A 27,411-nucleotide genomic window follows, 5' to 3' on the forward strand; every position below is an offset into this window, starting at 1 on the left:
TGTCGTGATTAGTTCTGTACCATTAGGAAATCATTCTACTGAGTGATCTTGACCATGTTGCGTGTTATTACAGTGAAGCAGGCCCTGAGGGCCAGCTCCCAGCTGGCCGCCACCAGAAATCCGGAGGCATCCTCGTACGTGCAGCAGATCGAGTCGGAATGGGAAACCGCAAAGCCCTTCAAGGAAATTCCGGGACCGACACGGTGGCAATTGTTTCGCGGCTTCCAGAAGGGCGGGCAGTACCATAAACTGGAAATGAATGAAGTGATGCGCCTGCATAAACAACAGTTTGGCGACATATGCGTGGTTCCGGGACTATTCGGTATGCCCTCTACCGTGTTGTTATTCAATGAGGAAACCTTTGAGAGGGTCTATCGCACTGAAGGTCAGTGGCCCATCAGAGGGGGCTCCGAACCCGTCATCCACTATCGTAATAATAGAAAGGATAAATTCTTCAAGGATTGCATTGGATTGTTTACCAAGTGAGTAAGAATATATAAGGCAAACTTACTCCGAAAAACATATTATCAGCGTATAGTGGACTTATCAACATTATAATTTAAATTTAATAATATTATGTTTATGTATTTACACTAATAAAAATTGGATCGCGTAAACCAAGAATGTCTGTAGAAAAGTGACCTACATAATATGCAGCTCAAATTTTTTTCAGGAAAGTTATTAAAAATGTATTTAAATTTAAAAATGTTGCAAAGTTTAAATCAGTATATCAGCATAACAAAATTAAGTTTAAAAACATTTCGAATTTTTAAATGATTTATTTGTTTTTCCATTTTAGTGGCGCCGATTGGGGAAAACACAGAAGCGCAGTGAACCCTGTCCTCATGCAACATCGCAATGTGGCTGTCTACCTGAAACCGATGCAGCGGGTCAATCATCAGTTTGTCCAACACATCCGGGAAATTCGCGACCCGGAATCCAAAGAAGTGCCCGTCGACTTTTTAAACAGCGTGAAACAGCTGACCTTCGAATCGGTGGCGACAGTGGCCCTTGACAAAGAACTGGGACTCCTTCGCGAAAACCATCAGCCTCCCGAGGCCAGGAAACTGTTCAAAAATATTGAGATCCTTATGGAATCGTTCTTTGTCCTGGGCGTCAGACCCTCGATATACAAGTATATTTCCACACCCACTTACAGAAAGTTTAGTCAGGCCATGGATGAACTCTTCGACACCTGTTCGACGTACGTAAATGAGGCTATAGAAAGGATTGAGAAGAAATCGGCTCCAGGCAGCTCAAAGGATCATAAAAGTGTTTTGGAACAGTTGCTGCAAGTCGATAGAAAACTCGCCACTGTTATGGCCATGGACATGCTAATTGGAGGAGTGGATACAACCACTTCGGCCATCTCTGGGCTATTACTTAACCTGGCCAAGAATCCAGAGAAGCAGCAAAAGCTCAGGGAGGAAGTGCTAAGCAAATTACCTTCGCCGGATAGGGATTTTACTTTGGAGGACATGAAATCTCTTCCATACTTAAGGGCATTCATCAAGGAATCGATGCGTGTGTATCCAGTCACCTTTGCAAATGTCCGATCCGCAGGAACAGATGTAGTTCTTGATGGTTACCGAATTCCCAAAGGGACACATCTAATTATGACCAACAGTTTTCTACTAAACGATGAGCGAATATATCCTCGGGCAAAAGAATTTCTTCCGGAACGCTGGTTACGCCAGAAAGATGACAAAGAGGACAGTTCGGATTTCCTCATGAACAAGAGCACGAGTTCCTTTATATACTTACCCTTTGGCTTTGGACCTCGCTTATGTGTGGGCAAGAGAATCGTGGATCTTGAACTCGAATTAACGTTGTCCAACTTGGTGCGAAATTTCCAGATAGAATATAAACACCCCATCGAGAACCCGTTTAAGTGCACATTTATATATATGCCTAGAATTCCCCTAAATTTTAAATTTACTGATTTGAAATATTAAAATGTTGTCCTTATATAAAAAAGAGATTATCTTTTTATTTTATTAAAAATGTTTCACACAGAGCAACTCTTTAAAAATACTCCGTTGTCAAATTGAAGCACGAAGTCCTATTTCTTTTTATTTTAGAAATCAGTACTGCGAAGTCTGAAGATTTCCAAGTGATAACATTTTTTATACCCAATTTTGCGATGAAAAATAATACGCATACATAATACAATACAACCTACTTTTAAATGTTTTAATGATAAGCCATTACAGAGGTCTTAAAAAGTAACAGTCCAATTTGAATATTTAACAGCACTTACATTTGCGCTTAACAGCACTACAATCAGGGAAACAGCTGTTAGTTGGGTATTCCCCACGTCTGGTCACACCAATAAAGTGATTCATACGAAACCTCCAATAAAAACAACGTAAATTGATAAAATTCTCGTTCGAGTTGGAAACCAACTGCCAGAAACTCTTTCGCTTCTTCATTCGCTAGTGTAAATTCATCAAGCTGGGTAACGACATGTCAACGAGTTCAATGGAAAGTAAGTGGAGCGGGGCGATGACGCCAGACAAAGAATTTGCAATGACTGACCACTCACACCCCTTTTTCCGCCCGTAGAACACCTTTTCAATCTAAAGTTTGCCGTAAAGGAGCTGGAGCGGAACTCCAAAAAATGTGAAAAGGAGGAGAAGCTGGAGAAGGTCAAGGCCAAGAAGGCGATCCAGAAGGGCAACATGGACGTGGCCCGCATCCATGCAGAGAACGCGATTCGCCAGAAGAACCAGGCGGTCAACTACCTCCGGATGAGTGCCCGCGTGGACGCGGTGGCCAGTAGGGTCCAGTCCGCCCTCACCACCCGCAAGGTCACCGGCTCCATGGCCGGCGTGGTCAAGGCCATGGATGCTGCGATGAAGGGCATGAACCTGGAGAAGATCTCCTCACTGATGGAAAAGTTTGAGTCTCAGTTCGAGGACCTAGACGTCCAGAGCTCTGTGATGGAGGGCACCATGTCCGACACGGTAACAACCTCGGTGCCCCAGGGCGATGTCGACAATCTGCTCCAGCAAGTGGCCGACGAGGCTGGCCTCGAGCTCAACATGGAGCTGCCCAGTGGAGTCCAGAGTCAGTCCGTCGGAGCCTCCACGGCCGTGTCCCAGGAGCAGGACGAGCTTACCCAGCGACTGGCACGCCTCCGCCAGGCCGAATAGAAGTGCGAAGCCCTGCCCGTTGAATTTCCCTGTTTTAGCAATTAAGTACATACATCCAAAATATATTAAGTATAAATGCAGTGTTTGAGAATGCTTCGCTTTTACATGGATTTGCACTAAGAACAGCTGATAAGTAATCCCAAAGCAGGGAAAAGGTTTGTCTAGATCTACTTGTCAAGTGCACATAAGCCATTTTGCTATTGTATATACGGATGCGTCACGAATCTCCAGAGGTTTTATAATCAATTGACTTCTTTGGTGAGCTCTATACACGGGTTTGTGAAATTAATGTGGTTTTAATTTTTATGTATGTGGAATACAGTGATTGAACATCCACGTTTAAAGGAATTTCCAAATATATGTTTGCTTAAGAAATATAATTTTGTTTGTTTCCATTTTAAAAACTCAAATATTTAATAAGTCTTGAAAATCTTAATTTGCAACATTTTTTAAAGATGATTGTTAAAAGCTTTTAATTAATAAAATAAAGTATGTGTATTAATCTATGAGCAATTGTAATTAATATCTACTTAGTCAAATCTAACCAAATACAATACATAAAATTAGGTATGATTCGCCTTATTTACTTGTATTTGCCTCATTATTTTTATTTATCTTAATAATAAAGTACATTTAATAGTTTTTGTTCTTAAAAATAGAATGTGCCAGAGAACAGCTTAAGTTCAGGTTCCCAATTGAGGTTGTGGATGTGGAGGCGGGACTATTGGATTGAAGATTGTCGGTGGAGGTTTGGCTTTTTGCTTTCGTGGTTTACGAGGTACTGGAGGATTGGATCCAGGTTCGGATCCGGGAGCTCCCGTTCCATCTGCCGCCTGTTTGTTTTTGGGTTTGGGTCCCCGGCGTTTCTGCTCGGTTTTTCCCTTGGGATGCGGTACCACCATGGGAACTGAGCGCCAGTCGTCGCCGTGCTTGTCCAGTCGCTTTTTCAGTATTTCCACATCATGGTTTCGCCTTCTCACTATCTTTTTGATTCCGTTTACCCTGGAATATGAGTAATGCACATGTTTGTTTACCTTTCTTAGGGCACCGATTTTGCTGCTTACCTCATCACACAGCGCTCATTTTCCGCCTGTATCTTCTGACATTTGTCGTACAGCTTTTCCACTAGCTGTTTGTACATGAGGTTCTTTTTATTTAGCAGCATTTTATACAGAAAATGGTTATTTTTAATTTATTTGGTTAAAATATTTGTTGTTGCCATGTTTGGTGTGACCAGATAAGCACACTTGACCAGGCGTTGCCAGACTGGGTTTGTTTGAAAGGAACTGGTTGATTTCCAAGCAACGGTTTATTCACAAGAACTTCGAAAATTGTGAATTTAATAGTATATGATATTATTATTATAGACAGCTCACAAACGTCTAGGCGCAAAAAACACATTAAAATAAATGAAGCTAACACCTGATTGGAACTAGTTCCCTCAGATGTTTTGGGGCAGCCTTCTGGCAACTCTCCAATTTTGCAAACAGCCGTGCAGAACAAACAAATCTGCAATTGAACAACTTTTTTCACCAACAACAACCGGCATGCCAAACAAATCTTCCAATCAAGACAGGAAGTAACCAAGAAGCAAATAATATAGTATTTGCATCGAATATTATGTCTGCAGCCAACATGCCCACAACGCCAGGAGCTCAGGGATCGGGAAATCAAGTCCCCACAACCAGCACAGCAATTGTGAGCAACTTCCGGGAGCTGATCAAGGAGCCCAAGAATCTCGACGAGGCGGCCAACTACCTGTACCAGACGCTGCTAGATGACGCCGTGGCCGGGATCTTCATCGAGACACATCACCTGCGAAAGTCCGGCAATCTGGCCGCCCTGGACGGAGTGCCGGAGGACTCGACGTACCGCATCTGCGAGATGCCCAACCTGGATATATTCGGCATATCCACGGCCAAGAAGCCGATGGACTGCACCTGTCCCAACTGTGATCGCCTGGTGGCCGCCGCCCGCTTCGCTCCGCATCTCGAAAAGTGCATGGGCATGGGCCGCATATCGTCGCGGATCGCCTCCCGTCGTCTGGCCACCAAAGAAGGTGCCTCATCTGCCCACCTGCACTCTTCTGGAAATACCGGGGGCACCGATGACGAGGACGACGTGGACTGGTCGTCCGATAAGCGCCGAAAGAAACCCAACCAGAACTCACGAAATAATGGTTCCAAAAAGAACAATGGCAAAACCTTTTAGCTCGTAGTAAATATCATAATGGGAGTGTAATTAGCCATAAAAGAAGACTATCACATCAGTCAAGAATGTTTTTTAAATCAAAAGCTTAATGGGTAATCAACGCGACTCTTGTTTCCGATGAAAGGAAGTGGATCATAATTAAAATAGTTACTCATTTTACTCGCATGTATGTTCGAATGGAATGTCTGCCATAATACGTTAAAATATGTTATTAATATTTTTTTAACATATTTACCAGAAAATTCAGAATCTAGGATGCCGACCAGCAAGCTTTCTATTACTGATAAATGTAGTCTCATTTCAGATTAGCATCAGCAGACTTAATCAATGGGGTTTTCCGAGTTCCGCTCAGAGCTTTATTCGCGATAAGAATCTGCGTGGCACATTCATATAAATACACTACTATGTAATTATGTTAAGATCAATAGAAATATGAATCAGTTGGCAAAGACACGCACATAATCGATCTTCAAAGATGGCTGCTTCCATGTAGGAAGCCACTGATCTTGGGCCTGATAGAACTGCAGCTTCGCCTGGGGATGGTAATTGGTCCAAGGCTTCTCATAGGTGGCGGTGCGCAGACTATCCACAAAGTCGCCAAAACCGCCAACAGATAGACCCAAAGATATGTAGAACTAATGGGGTAGATATTATTAAAATAGAGAGATATTCTTTAATTTAGATTAGATAATTCACTCACCATCCTGTCGAATGGGGCCATGGGACCGCCTTGCTTCCACCTGGGATTCTCGTCCAATTCCGTAAAACCATTGAGCATCTCCCCGTAGACTTGTCCATCAACTGAGAACAACAGTCGACTGCTGCTCCAGTCCAAACTGTAGACGTGGAAGTCATCACCAAAGTGGGAAATCTTTCGCTTGCTCAGCCACAAGTCCTCCCTTTGATGGGCATCCGTGGAGAGTACGGGACCTCCATATAACGATCTACCATCCACCAGCTTTCCTCGAGGCATTCTCAGCACGGAGTTACCTCTGGCCAATGCCACTCGCAACTGCCCGGATTCGTAGCCCGATTGTCCGTACCACTCTGTCAAAGGTTCAAGTAGTAGAAGAGGTACCTAATAAAGGGTAACAAAAACATTTAGTATAGCTAGGATATTTTATAATAATACCTACTATCCAATCCCCTTTCGGTAACTTGGCGCGAATCTCAATCCGTCCGTATTGGAAGGCAAAGGTTTCCTTGGTGTTAATACGAGGGGTTACGATGGGTGGCATAATTCCACTGGGTCCACTACCCAGCGAATGCAGCACACATTCCTTAAGTCGGTTGTGGGTTCCCGTACAGCGCTCCGAGAGATCGAGTCTGGAATTGGATATGGACAGATCCGGGCGATAGCTGGACCAAAGGAGCGGCTCGATCACCAGGTGTCCATCCTGAGCTCTAGCTTTCCCATCATACAGGACGAATTCCGCATCCTTAGAGTCCAAAGGCAAACGCACATCGTGGTTCCACACGGATTCATTAAGCTGATCGAATGTCTCCTCGAACAGAAGTTGTCCCTTACAGATGGGAATACCTATTTGTGGCGAAACCTGAGTTTCAGATGGTTCACAAATGGAGGGAGCTAAAGATTCCGGTGCACTCCCTTCAGTACTCAGTTGACTGTCATCCACGAGATCATCATCATTGGGAGAACAACCTCTGGGTCGATAATTTCCACCTAGATTGCAGACAGCCAGGGGCTGCGCTAGATCCTGGTACACAGCCCTTTGATGCTGCACACTCGTCCAAAGATATAGAATATCCTGGGCCCTCAAAGGCACCGAACTGAAGTTACTAGTCCACCTGCCATTCTCGGGTTCTACAAGTCTCACGTTGTATTGTCCCTCGTTAATAAAGGAAGTAAAGTTCCGATTGCGATTCACATTGAAAGCCACCACTTTGACGCCTTCTTCATCTAGGTGTGATAAAAATAGAAGGAAAAAATAAAGTCGCAAGAAAAAAAGAAAAACGTGAGGCAGGAAAAAAGTTCCCCTCATATTTACCTGGAATAGAAACGCTAAATCCATTCTCTAGAAGCTCCACCGTGGGCGTGGGGATCTTATAGCAATTGGTGTATCCAAAACCAATAAGCAGGACTATTCCTAGGCACAATCCTGGCATTCTGAATCCTCGATTTCCGCACTAGTCCCCAAGAATCCGAAGCCTCTGAGTCAGCCTGTGTCTCTATCTCACTGGCAGACCGGTTTCTGCCGTTGGTGCTGGGCGGTTATTATTTGTTTACTTTAAGTTGGTCCGGACAATCGCGATTCGGCGCATGCAAATCCACTTTCATATCAGCTCCGGCTGCGATCTGGCTTCTCTGGGAATTAGACATTTTATAAACAGCCCATAGACCCCGAAACCTTAGTTCTAACAACACTCCTCTCGGTGATCCACCTTCGGCTGAAAGTTTAAACAGCTGATGAGATAACAAAAGCTCGACTTACACGCCTAGAAAATATTATAAAAATAAAAAAATGTATACCTTTTTAAAAACAACATTTTAAGATACATTAATTTTTAATAAATTTAATTAATTTAAAAATTTCTTTAAAAACTTGTTTATTCAAGTATCTATGTAAATGTCAGTTTTTGTTAAGTTCATAAAATATTTTAATACGAGTGCAGTTGTGATTAAGAGAAGCTTCAACCGGTGCAAGCTTTCAAGATCAAGATTTTCAATCTGATGCAGTAGTCCCACCACAGAGCTTCTAAGAATAATACGTTAATCGGATTCTAGTTAGTACATGTACTAAAAGCAATTAAAACTGCGTCATGGGGTGGACAGCTCTACCATGTGTGTTGTTGCTTATTTCAAGCCCTCAAATATTGGGGTTTAAGGTCCCCAGCATTGATTTTGAAATGCTGGATGAACTCGGATTTGAGGTCTCCATACCAGGTGAAGTTGACATATTTTTGGTGCTAAATATTTGTTATCATAACTCAACGGGACAAGTTAGTCATATCGAAAAAGCTCTTATCTACCATTAAAAGCGATTAAATGAAATTGAATGATTGAAAAAATAATAATAAGAACTAAAACAGGCATACTTTTGACCGTTTACAATGGTTAAACAAAATGCACATTTAAAAATTTATAAACAAAGAAAGCATTTCACTCTTCGGAAATAAATATAGATCTCATCATATTTACATGTACTCGTACATAGTTATTTATTCATTTATGGTTTGCTCTTGGAAAAAGTTGTACTCTGAAGCCCGATCAAATATGATATATATATATATACATATATATATATGCATAACTTATGAGGCCTATCACAGAATAATTATTAATAAGGTATTAGGTATTTGATTTCTTTTTTTAATAATTGATATTTTTAGATGAACCTGGCATAGAGCGCGTGTTCTACATGCTCCAAATAGACGACACTTGCCCGGCTTTAATGGACTATATCACGGAGGCCGTAAACGGAACCTGGGTTACCAAACAGAAAACGAGTCTCCAGAACAACGACAAACTGCAGATATCATTGCTGGTGCAATACAATGAGGAGATCTTTGAAAAAAGTGAAACCATTGTGATTATCAACAAGCGGGTCCTGACCACCAGGGATGCCCAATCGCGAGCCATTACCTTTCCTTCGGGAGAGGGTGAGTGCCAGGCCTTGATACAAACAAAACAGCAAGCCAAACGCTGCAAGCCTGCCCAAACAATCGTCAGTCATGGTCGCCGCACCTGCCAGGGTGAGCTCATCTTTGAGGACAACTTTTCGGAGGCTCAGCTGAACAGGTCCACCTGGAAGCATGATATTCGGTATAAAAAATTTGATAAATCAACAAGAAAAAAATTCTTAAAATTAGTATTACATTTAAGGCAACGCATGTACCATGTGGAAGAGGAGCTGGTGGCCTTCGACGATGCAGCTCGAAACTCCTTTGTGAAAGAAGGCGAGCTCCACATCGTTCCCATCGTGGCCAGTGAGGTATCCGATGGCAGTTTCAAGCTCGGAGACCGCTGCACGGCCATCGAAAGTCCGGATCAGGAGTGCAATATTGCCCAAGGCAGTTTCTACAGCATTAAACCCCCAGTCTTCTCCGCTCAAATTCACACACGAAATTCATTCAGTTTTAAGTTCGGCAAGATCGTGGTGAGAGCTAAGTTGCCCAAGGGAGATTGGCTTTTTCCCTGTAAGTATTTTAACTTGTCTTGATACGCTTTTTTAATTCTAAATTTTTTCAAGACTTGATGCTTCAACCTGTTTCCACTTACGCGGAGACTCACTATGCCAAACAATTGCGTAAGTTTCGAAAATTATAGAATTAGTAGTTAAATACATACAAAACATCGGTTCCTAAAAGTGGTCTTAACAGATTTTAGAAAAAAACTATACTTTGCTACTGTTGCCAAAAAGTAAGGTGAACATGTTTTCTTCGATTTCCGTGGTGAAAGGAAAGGGACTGTTTGGCATGTCTCGAGGATTGGAAAAAATCCTTGCATAAGTGTATTTTATCAGGAGGGGATTAGGGATGAAGTTGAATAAGAATATTTAAAAAATATTTGTCATTTTACAAACAAGTTCACCTCATTTTTTGCCCACGGTAGTATGCCCTTTTTTATTCAATAACTCTTACTATATTTCTCATATTCAGGAATTGCTTACGCCCGGGGAAACGCCAATTTGCGCACCAAACAAGGAGATGATATCTCCGGTAACCATCTTTATGGTGGTAGTGTGGTTTGGCATCATGGTAACCCCGTTCAGTTTCTAAAAGATCGGCTGAGCACGACCCACTATGGCGATGACTTCCACAACTATACCATGATCTGGCAAAGGGATAAAATAACGTTGATGGTAGATGAGGAAGTCTACGGAGAGCTGTACGATGGATTGCCATTCTTCAACGAGAAGTGCTTTATCATTTTTGGAGTAACAGTAGGCGGGTTCCTCAATTTCGATGACAGTGTATTAGCCAAGGATGTTAAGCCTTATAAGAATAGGGAACCGCGGGCTGCACTCTCTTTTTGGCAACATCGCGACGCTTGGGCCCCCACTTGGGGCAGACAAAGCGCCATGATCATTGACTATGTGCGAGTCTATGCGGAATAACTTTTTATTTTTCACAAAAAAATATTTTCAGTTGCTGTGTTTTTCAAAATAAATGGGAAAAGTTCAATCAAGTGGACGTACAAAACAACATTTGTTACTTTTAGGTTAACGAAAATTCAAGCCACCGGCTTGTTTTATTGTTTCATACAAAAAATAAAGTAATATATTATATATTTCAGGCTTACATATTGTTGATAACAATGATGTTATTCATTCCACGTGTTATCCAAATGATGTTGATTTGGTTTGTACTAACAGTCAAAAAGTATAGATAGGTAATAAATATTTGAGAACATAAAGAATATTTAAATTTAAGTCGAGAAACATATTAATACATTTCAGTGTCGGTGAACTCAGATTGGATCTTCTTTCTGGCGAAATGGTTATTCTTATATACCTTATTTTTAATTCTATAAATCGACTTTCGGCAGTCCTTTTTAAAATCATTCCATGTATAGTCATCCTCTTTTACAGCTTCGAAAAGGGCGTTAAGTAAGTGTGTATATACTGCGAAGCCTTTTCTATCCTTTATTCCAGCATAATTCATTTGGAAAAGCAATTTGTCGGAAACTACTCTTTTCAGGTTCTTTGAAATTCCGCCAGGGAGCAGCAATGTCTTGAACATTGGAATATATTTGCTTGAACTACCTTCCAATTCCGCTTCAAAGTTGTCTAAAGCATCGAATGATGCAATAGGAAAAATACTTTTCGGGATTTCACTTAACTTTGTGACTTCCACCAAAATATTTGGGATCTTTGAGACCCCCTCCAAAATCGTGGGGTTGTTAACTGTCACAATTTTTTTCAGATCCTTAATATCCTTTCTAAGTTTTTTAATTTCCTCAACCAAAGCTGTTGAATTTTCTGGTATATCCATAAATGGATCTACATCTGCGAATTCCCTTTGATTTTGTTCAGTGAGTTCTTCCTGGTCTTCATCCTGCTGGATTGTCATCGGCTCGCTCATAGTCCAAGTATTTTCAAACTCATCATACTCAGGTTTGGAATCTATCGAGTAGTCCAAGGTATCTTGGTTTGGGAGTTCTATAGTTTCTATGGAGGTTGAACGTTTGGAGGCGTCTACAATAAAGGGAACAATATTAGGAATATAAATACTTTGCAAGGAAGATCGTTTTTCACCCTAGCAAAAAATATTATAATTTTTGTCAGACTTTTTGTAATGCAAAGACGTTTCCGACTTTATAAGTTAATGTAATGGTTTGTCACCGAAATCTCTTGGGCGAAATTCGCGGTGCGTGGGCTACAATTCAACTACAAAAACAATTTTAAATTTAACTTTCACAACACAAGTCTTAACTTTAATTTTTTTTTAAACCCTCCAAAAACATTTTTTAAAAGTACTTAAAAGTACAAGTTCTTGCAGATCGACTATAGCTGTCAGACTTAATTCGTAACATTTACTAGGTAATTACAACTATGGCATGCCGAACTTAACTTTCGTTCTCGTTTTAAATTGACAGAGTAAAATGGCCTATTTATAAATTGATCTCGGCAAAGAAATATACATTTTTAGCTATTAGGGCCACATAATTATGGTTAAGTTCGATCACAGATCTTACCCTTGTTCGTGAGGCGACTGACTTTTCGAGGGCGAAGTGACATGCCCTCCTCACTGCCAGATATATCCTTCCGCTTGTTTGGAGAGCATTCTTTTTGGTGATCCTCCTGCTGGAGACCTTTGATCTGGAGCGATTCGGCTGCTTTAAGGAGTTCGGCCAGCTGGTTCTGCGGAATATGGACCTCACCGCGGTACATATAGAGCACTATGGCATGTAGTTGCTGGTACTTGACATCCTTCAGCATAAAGATGGGGTGTTTGTCGTACTGTTCCTTCAGTAGGGTCTGTGCGGATGGGACTTTAATCGATTAGGGTACTTCTTCTGATCTAGAAGATGGAATACTCACCGCAAAGTAGGGACTGAAGGCCGACAGCACCAGCTTGTGGGCCTTCAAATACTTTCCCTCGGCGGCGAGGGTGCAATCGGACAGGGATTCGTTGCCCAGCAGGTTTTCAAACACCCCGATCAAAGTAGACTGGTGTTGGCTCCAACTCAGGCAGAGCTGATGATCCATTTTGAGGTGCTCTCTTGGATATTGAACTGATGTTCTAAAACTGAAGCAAGAACGTGGAGATATAGGTCCGTCAACAGATATAAAATAGGATTACCTTTTCGTCTAATGTATTAAATGCGGTTGAAAGTGCGTGGAGTGTTACGGCTATTTCTTAACAACTCCACCGGATCACAGATTTGTAATGAATATTGTAAATCCAAAACAAAAAATGAGTTGCTGACAACCTCAGTGTGACCAAGAAAGTTTTTGAAAATATTCACAAAATTAAGAAAGGGCGCGAAATCTGAAATAACGGCAGCGCTTAGCAAAACAACGTGATCGCCGATGACTGTTGGATCAATATGAGAATTACATTCTTGGAAAGATTTTGACATTTATGGAAACACTTTTAATATTTATTGTATACCCAAATTTCTTGTATTTCTGTACCAAGCGAAAAAGTAAAAACTAAATTTTTAAAAAAAGTTAACAATTTCTGTTTAACTCAGTAACATTATTGCAGAGCATTCTTTAAAAAATCTAGTCAAATATTCCACCAGAATTCGCCCCAAATGAACTGTTCAATATGTGTCCCTAACGAAAATGTCAGTTTTATACAGGTACCTTAAAATCTTAAAACCGGGACAAGTAGGGACTTTATAATAATATATAGAGCTGGGGAAGAGTAATATACCTATTTCCTCTTGACTGCTACTTGGTTTAAATTGCATACATTACCATTGAGTTTCGCTCGATATTAATTAACTAATTTTCGTTTTTAAATATAACGCTGTTTCCGCCTAAAATCGAGTTGTTAACAGTACGGCAGTTAAGAGAGTGGAACTTTAACATCGCGTTTTCACCGTGACTGTTTGCAATATTTTTGGTATTTTTGAAAAAATTAAATTGGTATATTTGTGACAGCCAAACGGTATCGTTTGTACTTAAGTGCGCGGTCATATTAAGTTTTTTTCCCCGACGAAACTGGAAACAGCAGCAGCAGCCGTTTGAATATAATATCATTCCCATTTCGAGCTAAAACGTCGTTGAGTGCCAAACAGGAATAACCAACGGCGCACCATGCCTTCGGCTGCAAATACCGCTACTGCTACCGCTGCAACTGCCAACAACAACAACAACAGCAGCAACAACGCCGCCAGCAAGGAGAAGCGCTCCTCAATCACTTCGCTGGGCGGATCGGGAATCGCCGGAGGAGCCGATGCGACCAATGGCCAAAACACCACCACCACCGCCAACAACAACAACAATGGAGCAGCAGCAACGGCGGCGGCGGCCACGGAAGGCAGCCAAACGGATTTGGCCAGCAGCAGCACGAACACGGCGAGCAATGGGAACGCGGCCAAATTGAAGGCGACTCCAGAGCCGTATAATCCGCTCAAGCAGCTGCTGGTGACCATCGAGCACAAGATCCGGAACCTGGAGAAGCGCAAGGTCAGTGTGTTGGGAGGCCGGGCATAAAGTGGCAAGAAAGGATCTCTTTTTGGCAGCATGGCCCACCATTTTTATTTTCATTCTCTCCGTGTTGCTTTGTTTCGTTTTGTGCGCACCCCGCGGCCCCCCTCCCCCCGTTCGGCGTAAGTTTTCGGGGCTGGCAGATTTTTCGCGACGCCATGTTTTCTAGAGCGCGGCGTTGCCAGACCGTGCACAGCGGCCGGCATGTCAATTAGAACCCAGGCCGAAAACAATCTCTGGTTGTTTCGATTTCTTCAGACTGCCTTTAGCGGTACGCAAAGTGATATGAATAGTTTGTTTGAACACGATGGTTCTTGCAAGTTCTTGCATCGAAACGCACGCTCTACCAACAGCTGAGTAAACTGTTGGTCTGGCAACGCCATTCGCCGGTTCGGAATGCTGAAGTTTTGTTGTTGCTCTAATTCTTTTTCTTTGCTTTTGTTTATTTGCGGATTTGTTCTTTCAATTTGTTTTAATATCTGGATAACTATAGTAAAACAAAACTTAGAATACCTAAAGATGGAAAATTCAGATTTTTATATCCTTTTTAAAATTCTTTTTATAATTTTAACGTGCACAGTAAATTGCTCACTTAATTAATTCCCTATATCATTTTATTTATGTTCTTATTTACTATTTTTCTTTCATTATTGTTAAAGAAAATTAAGAGAAATTAAACTATTGTTTTAATTGACCATTAACTATCTTTCGCTTTAAAAATATTTTTTTAAAATCAAAACTATAATCATAATTAGCTGGCAAACTGATTATACGAAAACGTTTTGAAAGATTACTTTGCTATTATTATTCTGTTTGCCAAAATGCAATGGTCGTAAAGTCTGAAAACCTTATTGGCTAAAAATTCTAACTGGTCGTCTTTGACTGTTTAAAATATTTAGCTATACCATGAAAAGTCAATTGTGACTCGCTTTCTGTCTAGAACTAAAATTGGTCTTGAAACAAATATATACCTAAGGTCATATCTTTTATAGTTTGTAAATTCTAGAAACTAAAGGTTGCCAGTTATTCGTTTGTAAAGTGATTTAGTAAATGCAAGTTGTATATAAAACAATAACATTTTAAGTAAAACCCCATATCTTGCACATTACATTTCTGTTTAGTTATTTATGTATTTGCAATGTTAGGAAGATCCGAATATCGCTGCGTCAGCAGTAAACACGAGACAGAATCTGACTCACTACTTTTCTCTGTATTTTCAACAGACCAAACTGGAGTCTTATCGCGCCATACAGAGCACCGGCAAGGAGCTGAGCGGCGACCAGGCTTCGGCTGTGGCCAAATATGATGCGGTCCTGGCCAATCTGGAGTTTGCCCGCGAGCTGGCCAAGCATATTCAGCAGCAGTCCAAGGAGGCCGAAAAGGAGCAGAAGAAGCAGGCGCGCAAGGTAAACTGGTTGATTTGATACCTATCGCTGATACTAATACCTTACATTTCCACTACAGGACAACCTGGCGAAGACAATTGCTGAGACGGCCAAGATCAAGGAGGTTCTGATCATCCAGAACGTGCTTAGCTGCTTCAACGACGAACAAGTGCGCAACGATTTTCTGACCGGCGAAAACGGAGCGACCAAATTGGACAGCAGCGAACTGGATGTGCTGGAGAAATTGTAAGTATTACGGAATAAAGCAATGTATTTTGCGAGACTATTTCTAAATTTAAAATTAAAAACACAATTTTCTCTTTTCCCCAGCTGCATGGAGACTCAAACTCGTCGCCCGGAAACAGCTGATGATGTTAGCTTTATTACCACTGCCCAAAAGTCTGCTGAACTGTTTTCTTCGACCATCAATGCGCGTCCCAAGTCCTTTGGCGATGTGACCTTCGAGAAGTTGCGCACTCTCTTCCAGCAGATCCAGGACTCTGGCTACTTGGACAAGTACTATCTGGTGCCCCTGGCCGATAACGCGGTGGCCAACAGCACGGATAGTGGCACCGGAAGCGGCGATGGAGAGGGCGGTGACTTGTTGAACGATGGCTCGGGAGAGCTCGACACGGAACTGCCATCGGAGCCATCGGCACGCACCTCGTTGGAGGAGGGATTGGACAAGTTGCATCTGGGAGTGCAAACGGATCTGGAGCAGCATCCCCAGCACCAGCAACAGCAGGAGCGTCCGGGACATCTTATACTGGAGCAGCAGCACCAGCGTGCTCCCTCTCTGGAGCATCAGCAGCAGCAGAACTTGGTGGTGCAGCAGCAACAACAACAACAGCAGCAGCCACCACCTCAGGTTTACCAGGCAGCTCCTCCGGCCGGAGGAACCACCACGCCAGTGCACGTTCTATACGCTCCTGCGCCGCCTCCCCAGCAGCAGCAGCAGCCCCAACAGCAGCCGCCACATCCTCACCAGCTGTTGAGCAGTCCCGTGAATCTCCAGGCCTTGCAGTCGGGAGCCGCAGCTCCGCCGCCACAGCAACTGCAACCGCATCCAACTCACGTTGCTCTCAATGTGCGCGCCGTGGAACAGAACTACTTCAAGCAGCCACCGCCGCATCCGCAGGCTCCTGGACTGCAGGGACCACCAACGCCCCAGCAGCAGCAGTTTATGCAGCAGTTGCGTCCCTTGGCGGAGGTTCTAGGCACAGGAAGCTTCCACTTTCTGCAGGACAGTGAACTGGACAATCCTGAAGCTTTAGCCCCACCACCGCCGACCAATCAGGGATTGGTTTTTGAGCAGCAGCCGCCGCAGCCCAACCACGTCGAAGAACCACCGCAGGCCATACAAACGCTGACCTTCACCAACCAGTCGTTCCCATCGCAGCAGCCCAAGCCCCAGCAGCAGGCTCCTCCTCCGCAGCAACAGCAGCTGTTCTCCCCTGTCCTGATTCACGAACAACGTCAGCAGCCACCACAGCAGCAGCCGCAGCCCATGTTGATTATGCCGCGTCTGCCAACACAGCAGCCTCAGCAGCCGGCTCCTCAGGGAATTGGAATGCAGCCGGGCGATGTGACCTCAGTTTTTCCGTACGAAAATGCTGTGGTCACCTATGAGCAACAGATCCAGCAGCAGTTGAAACAGCAGCAACACCAACAGCAGCAGCAGCAACAACAGCAGCAGCAACATCAGCAGCAGCAACAGCTGGAAGAGTCTTCGTCTGTAAACACCTCTTCGAGTGTGGGCGCTGGTGGAGATGTGGAGAACAATGAATGGCATGCTCGTAATAACGATACGAATGCCGCAGCCACAGCTGCGCTTACGAATGTGCTTAAAGGCGAGGCCACACCACCGGCCCCGCCTACCAAGTGGAGCTCGGAGATGAATGCCATGAGCAGCGCTGCCTCGAATGGCAGCAGCAACACCAGCCACAAGCAGGAGTGGGCCACGCCCAGGGACCACAGCGCTGGCGGTGGCAATGGCGGTTATGCGGACAACGAGGGCAACAACCACTGGAACAACTCGCAGGGCGAGGGACGTCGCAACTCGGGCAATTACCAGCGACGCGGCGGAGATCGGGACAACCGGGATCGCGATCAGGGAGGGCGTGGTGATGAGCGGCGCAACGGCGGCGACAGAGGCAACTACCGGTCGCGTCAGTACGGCAACTCATCGAACGGACGCAACTCGGGCAACAGCGGCGTGTACTTCCGCAACAATGAGTCGGGCAACGGTGGAGGCAACAGCTACTACCAGAATGGAGGAGGCGGCGGTGGCACGTACAACAAGGAGTCGCGCTACGAATCGTCAGGCGGCGGCGGTGGAAGCTACCGTGGTCAGCGCGGTGGCAACCAGCAGAGGAATGTCAATGGTTCGTACGGAGGCGGCAGACCCATGGGTGATCGCGGGCGCGGCGGAGCGGGTAACCAGGGAGGTGGTGGTGGCTACATAAACCGCCAGAACCAGTCGCAACGCATGCCTCTTGGACTGGAGAATAAAAACTGAGCAAACAATACGTATTAACCGAAAACAAAAACATACAATTCATGCAAACCATACACACAAAACATACATACAGAAAACAAGGAAATCAATCATCCACATGCAAATAATGGCAACGTAGACGTACAATTATCGTTACGTAAAAAACTCTCAACCAGAAGGAACGGAAGTCTATCAAAAAGAATCCTTTATAACGCAACTAGGGAAACGAAAATGAAGCAGCAGCAAAACCGATTCGTGCGCATTTTTGAATACAATTTATAATTATTTTCCTTGATTTTGGTTTATTTGATAATGTATTATTAATAAAACAAAATAGTTGTTAGAAACAAAAGGGAATTACAACTATATACAGGAAAGTAAACGCTCTAAGGGTTTCTAAAACTCCCAGACAGGACAGGACTTCGGCAAAGGAAAACAAACGAAAGAGATGGGCTAAACACAACTTGATTCGCCACTTCTCGCCCGACCTCACTATATCCCTGTTTGGCTGCGTTGAAGCTAATGCGATAATTAACAGATGTCGAGAGAGAGAGAAAATAAAAAAGTATTTATACGTCTTAGCAACTAAATAACGATTCTGAAATATACAAATTAATTACTATTACCTATATATATAAACGAAGGATAAATATATTTATAGTTTGTGCTCTTACTGTCTGCTCTATCCCATTTCAACACCTTTTTTGTTTTGCCAAACTTTTACACACAAACGAAGAAAACTAAAATACAAAAGCCACGTAAGAAAATAATAGTTGTAATTAATATTGCGTGGATGATGAAGTGTGCACACTAACAGTGCATTATAAATGAAATGAAACTATGTATTTGCAAAATAGTACATACATTAAACAAAAGTATATAAATCAAATGTTTTTTTATATTACAAAGGGTCACTTGGGTTTTTTGAAAATGGAAATAAAAACCATTTAAAGGGGAATCCAATAAAAACAGTTTTTACTTTCAATTATATTTATAAACATTTTTTTATCTAAAACTTAAAATTACTTCTGTGTTTAGTTAAGTTTATTGCAATTGGATACAGATCTGTTTCTCTTAACTTTTACTTAAGACCTGATAAAGATTAATGGAGCTAAGACTAACTTTATATTTTAAAGATATCCATGTTATATTAAAATATATTACGGAGTCTTTAGTGTATATAACATACATATTATAAAAATATTTGTTTTTCAACTATTTCTCCTTATCGGCTTCCATTTTCAAGGTTTCAACAGCTCCTCCATCGCAAAGGAACCAAAGACCGGCCAGAATTAGTGTTATACCAATGCCAGATAGAGCTGTAAGCGGTTCTTGATAAACCAGTGCTCCTAAAATAAACTATGTAATGAATGTTAGTCATAATTCTGAAAATATTTCAGGAAACCCACCGATAACACATAATTAGAGGCGGCAGTTAAAACAACGCATGTTAAGGTTTGATCAGTCATTTGTAAAGCTTTCAAAAAACAGCGCAAGTTGCTAACATTGCAGATTATCATAAGGACCAATGGAAGAACACGCAGTAAAGCAATTTCTATAAATAAAATGGGGTTACAAAGGGGCGATTTGCTTTATTAAATTAAAAACTTACCCAAATATGAAGAGTCTAAAATATTTTCAGAAGTACTCAGTAACTTCTGGGCGCTGAGGTGGCTGGGAAGTTTTCCAAAAAAGCTTCCCCCAGCGGCAAAAGACCCAGCCACCAGGCTATAACGATATTTAGCTAGGGACTCCATTTATTTTAATTTTAAAATTGAGTAAAATAAAAAAGGTAAACAAAAGTTAGGAAGCTAAAAAACATCTGATTTTCAAAGGCTGCCAACCTTTGCCAATCTAAAAGAGCTGCCAACTTGTGTTAAAAAAAGGAATGGGTTACAAAATATTCCGTCAGAAGTCGCTTTTCCCTTGGCGCCAAACCAAATAAATGAAACAATTTGAGGATAATTTTTTCATATTTCATTTGTTTATTTTACAAAACGTTCAGCTAATGCCTTGACATTTAAATCGAAAAAAGTCTCATTTGCTAATTGCGCGTTGTATTTTTGCATTTTATCATCTTAATCATTTGGAATCGTGTATATACAAACATAGATGCTACATAAATAATACAAATTTTCTTGTATCCCTCAACAAAACTCAACTTACATAATTTCTTTTGCCCTTTAGCATTAACATCTTTTCAATTCAAACATTTAGACACTTATATGGGGGAATTGCTTGAGTGCTTTGCATTTCGTTTCATTGCTTTGCTTTTCTAATCCGTCACGTTTTAACTACAATTTCGCTATCGTATATTTAGTTAAATATTTCATACTTGTTGCATAATACTTTGCCTGCTTCGGTTTCAACACTCACACACTGAACCACAGATAATCTGAATGCACTCCAAGCAAATCTATTAAGTTAAGTTTTTAGCAACGCTAAATAAATATTTTTGATGTTTTTATATGGTTTTTGATTTCGCTTTTACATATCAACTAAGGTAAACTGCTCACATTTATTTAATATTACTCTTTTATATTCTTTAAAATGTATACATATGGTTGTATATTTGTATAAATTTGTATCGTATAATTGGTTGTGTGTGTGTAGTGTAGTGTCTGCTAGGAAAATGCAACGACTTTGAGCCGTTTTTTGGGGGGAGCTCACAGAACTGAGCCCCCTGCTTAAACCAACATGCATTTGTGTTTTTAACATTCAAGGATTCACTCACTGAATTCGGCTAATCTAAAAAAAGACACTTTTTGCTTGCCATTTTGATAATGGTCTTTCCCTCTGACACATCTGGTTGGTTTAATACCCTGTGATTCTAGTAGTTAGTTAGTTAGTAAGTTCATTTAGCTTCTACATCAGCAAGCAGCATCTGCGACTGGAACTGGTGCTGTCGGTGACCACATCTCCGGTGATTCCGCTGAACTTGTTCAGGGAGCTGCCCGCCGGCGAGGATACCTCGAAGTCGGATAGTAGGCTGCCAGGACCACCCAGGTGACCCATGGTGGGTTGCGTCGAGATCGGGGCTGATCCGTTGTTGTTGTTGTTGCTGGTGCTAAGGTTGTTGTTGTTGTTGCTGCTGCTGCTGCCGCCGCCGGCTCCTAAAACAGAACCATTAGTTGTTGTTGCAGTGGCAGTAGCAGTTGCAGCTGCAATTGTATGGGCATTGCTAGTTGTTTGGGATGAAAATTCGAAATTATTGAGGACATTGGCGGTGCGTGAAAGCGAGCGTTGCTTCTTCAGATTGGCCAATGTGGCACTAAAGCCATCCAAGGCAACATGCTGCTGCTGCTGCTGCTGCTGTAGCTGTTGCTGCTGCTGGTGTTGCTGGTGTTGCTGCAACAGCAATACATGTTGCTGCTGATGGAGTTGCTGCTGCTGCTGCTGCTGTTGATGTTGCTGATGGTGGTGCGTGCTGTTGGTGTCTGGATGTTGGTGTTTTTTGGCAAGGCGTTGGGGTTGTGTGTTTGTTTGGATGGTGCGGTGATGGTGTAGTTGTTGTTTTTATTGTTGATGATGATGCGGGCAGGCAGACGACACAGAACGGGCGAAACGAGGCACGACAACAACAACAAAAAAAGAATGAAACAGAAACAAGCAAATGTTATTTTACTTTTCTTCTCTTTTTTTCCTCAGAGTTAAGTTAGTAAATACCCTTGACCAGTTGGGTGGGATTGGTTATGTGGGATGGAAGTTACATGCCAGCATCAGATCTTTGGCTTCAGTCATGCATTCCGTCATTAAAGTGATATATGTAAGTTTTAAGCAAAATAATTAAAAGAAACTATGCTCAATTTATCTCTCAAAAGAAGCTCCTTTCCTTTATAGGTACTAGTTTTTTAAATAGACAACAGTATTATGAGTAGCAGTCCTTGTTAAAATCATACGATAAAATAGAAAAGTTGGTCAAAAATATCTAGTTTAAAGGCTTTAAAAGAAAAAATAAATAAATTAGAAAGTTGCAGTCCTCGTAAAAATCGTACAACCAAAGTGGTACGTAGTTTACTAATTTAGGAACTTTGGTAAAAATAATTTTTTATAAGGTTTTAAAAATATATAAAATAACTACTTTTGTTAAAAGTTTTGCTTTGTCTAAATTTAAAAGCAAATATTTTTAAGTTAAAGACTATTTAAAAAAATTTAAGTGACACAATATAATATCCCATTTATTTATTTATTGCCTTTAACTTAAAATTGTTTGTTTTTTTTTTCGAAAACTTATGGAAATGTAGAGTTTGAAGCGTACTTTATGTTTAAAACGTACTTGAAATAATAAAACGGCTTTTAAATTGTAAATTAACATAACGAACTACTGTAATACCTATTTTTTTAGCTCTTTTACAATTCCCAAAGCACCTTGCCTACAGGGCATACCCCATTCGATATTCTACTCATGCTGTTAGCTGTGTTTGCTTGTTGGAAGTATTTTCATTTCCATTTTAGTAGAGTCGTTAAATAAACATTAAACATTGACATTGACACGGGGACAGAATGGCGCTTAAGCAGGACTCTCCGTGATACGCTGACGCTCCTTGGGAGCCGAATTGGGTGGCTCGATGGGTGGGTTGATGGGAGGCATGAGTGAGTGGGTGGACGGGAGGAAGCGGAAGCGAGCCCGGCACGTGGCCAGGATGGCTGTTGACTCACCCACAAGGACGGTGACCTGCACGTTGATCTTGCCGTTGGCTGCCTCCTTGGACGACTGGATCTGAACGGCTTCAGCACTGGCCGCCGTTCCCTTCTCGCTGAGGATCACCGCTGCCGCCGAGGTGGCCCGCTGCACTTCCCCAACTCCGCCGGCGGCTTTCAGGCGGAGCAGCTCATCGTTTTCCCGGCCATCCGGTGGACGACGCGATGGATAGGAATGTGTGGTGGTGGTGGTGGCCGACAATGCGGCCGAGGATGCCGACGTGGCATTGTCCAGCGCATCGGCGGACTTGGAGTGCGGCAGTGGCTGGCCATTCGAACTGCCCGTCGAGGGTCGCTTCTCGCCGTTGTTGTTTCCATAACCATAGCCATTGGTCAGGGGATCGCCGCCCGAGGAGGGAGTCTCCGAGTCCGTCGCCTCCTGGGCCTGCAGCCGCAGACGCGTCTCCTCGACGGCATCCTTTTTGGTTGTCAGCGTTTTGTCCCGCAAACTAGTGCGTCGCACGGATTGGGCTCTGTGGATTGAGGGATTTCCACTAAAGTTGGTTAATGTTCTTTTAATGGGCTCTAAGCAATATGTACCTAGTGTTGTTGCTCTGCGAGCGGCGAACACGTCGTCGCTGCGCCTCGGCCAGTCGTTTGACCTCCTGCTCTGTCTTTAGCTGCTCGATGCGCTCCCTGATCTCGGGATCTTCACAGATATCTAAGAAGTAAACAAGGTAACGGATTATAAACTATTCATATTTTAAGTTCCTTGGGAATTTGGTTTGTCTCCAATTTATAAGTACCTTCAACATGTATGGCAAACGTTTTCATGTCGATACCCCTGATTAGTAATATATTTTGTAGGTATTTCATATCCATGTGTATTTGCAAAGGTCGACCAACAAATTTTAAACCATTTTATGGATCTTATTCAAATCAATGAAAATGGAAATAAAAAACACCTAAATACCTATCATGAAACATTTAAAAATATTTTAACGTAGTTTTCATAAAATATACTGATCAACTTGAGAATATAAAAAGTTAAAGCTTTTTTTTTTGTTATTTTTAGTTTTTATAGTTTTTTATAAATTTCACATATTAAATATCATATTGACTAAGAATAAAAAGTTCTTGAATAATTTTACAAATATTTACTTTACACAAGTTAAGGTCTACAGCACTTTTTAAAACAAAGCAAACTTTCTCAAATTCCCGTGAGCTCAGAAAATTGGCAGCACTGTCCCAATTTTCGCACACCTGAACCATAAATTTCACATTTTCAATGTCATATTAACTAAGAATAAAAAGTTATTGAACAATTTAACCAACATTTACTTAACACAAGTTAAGAACTACAACACTTTTTAAAACCAAGCAAACTTCCTTGGATCCCCTTGAGCTCAAAAAATTGGCAGCACTGTCTCGTTTTTCGCACACCTGAGCCAGTTAAACCCACTACAAATAGTCTAGATGCATGTCTGCCATTTAAAGATTCCACTGAAAAGATTTACACGCTCTCCATGTTAACACTAACAACAATTTATAGCTCAATTTCATATTCATGGTTATTTCACTCTGCAAGGATATCCGTTTCACATATCCCAGTCTCACCTGAGGGCGTCTCATCGTCCTTGTTGCGAACATTTAAATCAGCACCACACTGCGCCAGCATCTCCAGCACCTCGAGCTGCCAAAGGGGAATATTTTAAATTATTATTCCATTGTTCACAGTTTATTTGTTTCCACGGCTTCACTTACATGACCCCAGCAGGCGGCGGCGTGAACCGGAGTCCACAGATCCTTGTCCATGGCATCCACGTTGACATGCTGTTCCAACAAAAACTCGACGACACGAACATATCCATTGGCGGCAGCTATGTGCAGCTGGACAATTGAGATAAATTAAAAGTTATACACAGGGAAAAATCAGTAGTGATGCAGGAGGAATAAAATATATTTTAATAAAAAAATATATTAAAAACCTTTTAGGTTTAGCTTAAGAATTGTAAAACATTTTTATAACAAAAAAAACATTAATTTTTTAGATAGATTGAGTAAGTTGTTCAAGATGAATAAGATATCTGATATCTTATACTAGAACATTATTATATTTCAGGCCATTAAAGCACTAGCATTAATTACAGAAGTGTAATATTGGTTTTTGATATGCCTTGCATTTTTTAATGGTTTGAAATTAAGTGTATATTGATTTTTAATTTTAGATTTTCCCTAAAAGGTGTTGTTTCCATTGTTCCAGTATTAAAAGCAACTATTTTAATTTTTAAAACCATAAAGAGGTAAAAAGTTGGATTAAATGTATATTAAGCTTAGATTTATCTTTAAAAATAATGTTTTAAGTCCATTTATTCACTGTTTTTAGCAACCCATACAAGTTTCAAAGCAATATAAAGGTTGAAAGTAAAGAAAGTTACTTACGGGTGTGGCGCACTGGTAGTCAGGCTCCTCCAGATCGCCCCCAGTGCGAACCAGCTCCATGAGGTCCCTGAGCATGATTCGCTCCGTGGAGGAGCGCGTCTCATCGATCAGCTCCTGGGTCACGCCCCGCTGCGCCATCTCGCCCTCGATGAAGTCCAAGGTGTTCTCGTCGTCGCACAGGTCGTAGGGCATGTTGCCGTCGGTGTTGACCGCCAGCAGATTGGCGCCATGCCGGATGAGGATGCGGACGAGCTCGAGGTGGCCGCAGGTGGCGGCCGCATGTAGGGGCGTCCACTTATCACTGTCCTGGGCATCCACATTCGCCCCGTACTCCAGCAGGAGCTGCAGCATCTCGACGTTGTTGTCGATGCACGCCTGATGCATCGCCGTCAGTCCGTCCTCATTGGCTGCATCCGGCGTGATTCCGTGCTGCAGGAGGGCCGCCACCTCGGGCATATCGTTGCGCGAGGCGGCCTCCAGGAGCACCACGCTGTTCTCGAAGGATATGTGCCGCCTGCCGCTCAGGGTGCCGGATCCGTTGGCGTGCCGGAAGTGGTGCGTGGTATCTCCATTGCCGTTCATCAGTGCGCTGCCCAGGGATCCGCTTCCGGTTCCGCTGCCCCCGTTCCCCGTGTTCCCCTTCGCCCGCTGCAACTTGGCCCACTCCTTGTCCTTTTGCCGGGATAGCTTCAGCTGCTGGGCACGACGTCTAATTAACGAGAAGGGATTTGGCAAGAGATTGGGGATTAGTTGCGGAAATTCGATAGCTCTGGATCGGAAGGGGTTTCCGAGATAGTAGGGCCTTTTACATGGGCTAATGTTTGCAATGAGCTTATTCCCAATTTTGTTACACTATTAAACATAAATGCATAATTTGAGTTGAACAAGTTTAAGTATGGTAATTATCCGTATAATTTTAAGCACAGATTATATTAAGATTTGGGAGTACTGTACTTTTTTATTTAAAGTAAAATAAGATTTTATCCATAGCTGTCAAAAAGTATTGGATTTTATCAGCCTGTCCGGAAACAAAACAGATGATTCAGGGCTTGATAAAAAACAAAATCAGTGAACATTTTTTTTTGCTTTTCTTGTGAAATTAATTATCGCCTATCAGAATCTGTCAAATGCGTCTCAATATTATGATATATATGTATATATTATAATTATAAAAGTGGGATAATTTATTGGGTATTACGTTTGAACAATCACTAAATGAAAGCATTAATGGACCATAAATAATCAAAAATAAAATTACCGGCAGTTACACTGATGAGAAAACGTAGTACTATAAATACAAAGATTTCAAAGTCAAATTTTATATTTTTCGATATGATTTACACCCACTTTTTTTATTTTGAATGTAAAAATATTATATCAAACGATAATTGTTAATTTTAAGATTTTAAGCTTTGAAATTGATATTGATACTGATATTATCTTGTTATAATAAATTTAAAATTGCAATATTCCATACATTTTCAGTGTAAAGTATTTTGGTCCCAAAAGTCTATTTAAAAACAAGGAAGAACGCTATAGTCGAGTACCTCGACTATCAGATACCCGTTACTCAGCTAAATAGGGATATGCAAGTAGCAAAGCGAGATTAAAATGCGCCACCTACCGGCGGTATACAGATTTAAGCGTTATGGGCGTTAGAGTGGGCGTGGCAAATTTTTTTTTGGACCAATCGATAGGTATTGACAAGACCAATACATTTCAGTTAAATTTGTTTATCTAGCATGAAAATTGTGGGCGTCACAGGTTTTCGCGGTTTGTGGGCGGTAAAGTGGGCCTGGAAAACTTTTTTTTGGACTAATCGATAGGTATTGATGAGAACAATACATTTCAGTTAAAATTTTTTATCTAGCATGAAAATTGTGGGCGACACAGGTTTTCGCGGTTTGTGGGCGTTAAAGTGGGCGTGGCAAACTTTTTTTTGAGTCAATCGATAGGTATTGATGAGAACAATACATTTCAGTTAAAATTTTCTATCTAGCATCAAAACTGTATGAGCCACAGTTTTGGGCGGTTTGTGGGCGTTAGAGTGGGCGTGGCACTCTACTGAAACAAACTTGCGCTGCGCAGGAATCTCAGGAATCTGCGTGCCTAATCCCAGTATTGTAACTCTCATAGTTTCCGAGATCTCAGCGTTCATACGGACAGACGGACAGACGGACAGACGGACAGACGGACAGACGGACAGACGGACATGGCTAGATCGACTCGGCTAGTGATCCTGATCAAGAATATATATACTTTATGGGGTCGGAAACGCTTCCTTCTGCCTGTTACATACTTTCCGACGAATCTAGTATACCCTTTTACTCTACGAGTAACGGGTATAATTAGAAATAAGGTCTTCGCCTCGGCTTTAAGGTTTATCAATCATACGCACTGTTGACTTTGGTCAAATATTTTATTTTAATATATGTAGGTGTTCCTGACTTAAGTGA

The 27,411-nt window shown here is 41.9% G+C and overlaps 10 protein-coding genes across 13 annotated transcripts in view; 5 read left to right on the forward strand and 5 right to left on the reverse strand.

The window, feature by feature from the left end:
• Positions 1 to 19: 19 nt before the first annotated feature.
• Cyp12c1 (Cytochrome P450 12c1) lies at positions 20 to 1,972 on the forward strand. Its single transcript, XM_017082002.4, has 2 exons — positions 20 to 482; positions 800 to 1,972. Exons 1-2 carry the CDS (start codon positions 55 to 57, stop codon positions 1,953 to 1,955), a joined length of 1,584 nt encoding a protein of 527 aa, XP_016937491.4. The 5' UTR covers positions 20 to 54; the 3' UTR covers positions 1,956 to 1,972.
• Positions 1,973 to 2,291: 319 nt separating this feature from the next.
• On the forward strand, positions 2,292 to 3,235 carry Chmp1 (charged multivesicular body protein 1). The gene is made up of 2 exons (XM_036814501.3): positions 2,292 to 2,488; positions 2,566 to 3,235. The coding sequence occupies exons 1-2, from the start codon at positions 2,467 to 2,469 to the stop codon at positions 3,153 to 3,155; spliced, it is 612 nt and encodes a 203-aa protein (XP_036670396.1). The 5' UTR covers positions 2,292 to 2,466; the 3' UTR covers positions 3,156 to 3,235.
• A 499-nt stretch (positions 3,236 to 3,734) lies between these two features.
• LOC108015538 (uncharacterized) lies at positions 3,735 to 4,408 on the reverse strand. The gene is made up of 2 exons (XM_017082016.4): positions 4,220 to 4,408; positions 3,735 to 4,157 (listed from the first exon to the last, which is right to left on the reverse strand). The coding sequence occupies exons 1-2, from the start codon at positions 4,318 to 4,320 to the stop codon at positions 3,839 to 3,841; spliced, it is 420 nt and encodes a 139-aa protein (XP_016937505.3). The 5' UTR covers positions 4,321 to 4,408; the 3' UTR covers positions 3,735 to 3,838.
• Positions 4,409 to 4,746: 338 nt separating this feature from the next.
• Sgf11 (SAGA associated factor 11kDa) lies at positions 4,747 to 5,424 on the forward strand. The gene has a single exon (XM_017082013.4). It carries the CDS (start codon positions 4,776 to 4,778, stop codon positions 5,364 to 5,366), a length of 591 nt encoding a protein of 196 aa, XP_016937502.3. The 5' UTR covers positions 4,747 to 4,775; the 3' UTR covers positions 5,367 to 5,424.
• A 262-nt stretch (positions 5,425 to 5,686) lies between these two features.
• On the reverse strand, positions 5,687 to 7,749 carry GNBP1 (Gram-negative bacteria binding protein 1). The gene is made up of 4 exons (XM_017080927.4): positions 7,376 to 7,749; positions 6,503 to 7,287; positions 6,067 to 6,444; positions 5,687 to 6,001 (listed from the first exon to the last, which is right to left on the reverse strand). Exons 1-4 carry the CDS (start codon positions 7,491 to 7,493, stop codon positions 5,804 to 5,806), a joined length of 1,479 nt encoding a protein of 492 aa, XP_016936416.4. The 5' UTR covers positions 7,494 to 7,749; the 3' UTR covers positions 5,687 to 5,803.
• A 301-nt stretch (positions 7,750 to 8,050) lies between these two features.
• Positions 8,051 to 10,628, forward strand: GNBP2 (Gram-negative bacteria binding protein 2). Its single transcript, XM_017080926.4, has 5 exons — positions 8,051 to 8,271; positions 8,718 to 9,150; positions 9,211 to 9,524; positions 9,578 to 9,634; positions 9,987 to 10,628. The coding sequence occupies exons 1-5, from the start codon at positions 8,148 to 8,150 to the stop codon at positions 10,442 to 10,444; spliced, it is 1,386 nt and encodes a 461-aa protein (XP_016936415.2). The 5' UTR covers positions 8,051 to 8,147; the 3' UTR covers positions 10,445 to 10,628.
• Positions 10,535 to 12,789, reverse strand: LOC108015536 (modifier of mdg4). Its single transcript, XM_036814499.3, has 4 exons — positions 12,633 to 12,789; positions 12,371 to 12,578; positions 12,025 to 12,307; positions 10,535 to 11,524 (listed from the first exon to the last, which is right to left on the reverse strand). Exons 2-4 carry the CDS (start codon positions 12,536 to 12,538, stop codon positions 10,773 to 10,775), a joined length of 1,203 nt encoding a protein of 400 aa, XP_036670394.3. The 5' UTR covers positions 12,539 to 12,578; positions 12,633 to 12,789; the 3' UTR covers positions 10,535 to 10,772.
• Positions 12,790 to 13,469: 680 nt separating this feature from the next.
• Capr (caprin family member) lies at positions 13,470 to 18,224 on the forward strand. Its single transcript, XM_017082018.4, has 4 exons — positions 13,470 to 13,969; positions 15,214 to 15,396; positions 15,455 to 15,621; positions 15,706 to 18,224. The coding sequence occupies exons 1-4, from the start codon at positions 13,598 to 13,600 to the stop codon at positions 17,891 to 17,893; spliced, it is 2,910 nt and encodes a 969-aa protein (XP_016937507.4). The 5' UTR covers positions 13,470 to 13,597; the 3' UTR covers positions 17,894 to 18,224.
• Positions 18,225 to 18,265: 41 nt separating this feature from the next.
• LOC108015535 (uncharacterized) lies at positions 18,266 to 19,695 on the reverse strand. The gene is made up of 3 exons (XM_017082011.4): positions 19,485 to 19,695; positions 19,282 to 19,427; positions 18,266 to 19,231 (listed from the first exon to the last, which is right to left on the reverse strand). Exons 1-3 carry the CDS (start codon positions 19,627 to 19,629, stop codon positions 19,088 to 19,090), a joined length of 435 nt encoding a protein of 144 aa, XP_016937500.4. The 5' UTR covers positions 19,630 to 19,695; the 3' UTR covers positions 18,266 to 19,087.
• A 139-nt stretch (positions 19,696 to 19,834) lies between these two features.
• The window catches only part of MYPT-75D (Myosin phosphatase targeting subunit 75D), a 52,396-nt gene continuing 44,819 nt past the window's right edge, over positions 19,835 to 27,411 (reverse strand). For 3 of the 4 annotated variants that reach the window (XM_036815072.3, XM_036815073.3, XM_036815075.3), the window contains 6 exons: positions 24,956 to 25,664; positions 24,278 to 24,403; positions 24,131 to 24,206; positions 23,114 to 23,234; positions 22,532 to 23,046; positions 19,835 to 21,309 (listed from right to left, as the gene is read on the reverse strand). In XM_036815072.3, coding sequence (XP_036670967.3) covers positions 20,738 to 21,309; positions 22,532 to 23,046; positions 23,114 to 23,234; positions 24,131 to 24,206; positions 24,278 to 24,403; positions 24,956 to 25,664 — 2,119 coding nt within the window. In that variant the 3' untranslated portion in view covers positions 19,835 to 20,737. The remainder of the gene's footprint in view (positions 21,310 to 22,531; positions 23,047 to 23,113; positions 23,235 to 24,130; positions 24,207 to 24,277; positions 24,404 to 24,955; positions 25,665 to 27,411) is intronic. The other variant, XM_036815076.3, reaches the window with a different exon arrangement.

Source organism: Drosophila suzukii, chromosome 3, assembly GCF_043229965.1.
Source record: "Drosophila suzukii chromosome 3, CBGP_Dsuzu_IsoJpt1.0, whole genome shotgun sequence".
NCBI lineage: Eukaryota > Metazoa > Arthropoda > Insecta > Diptera > Drosophilidae > Drosophila > Drosophila suzukii.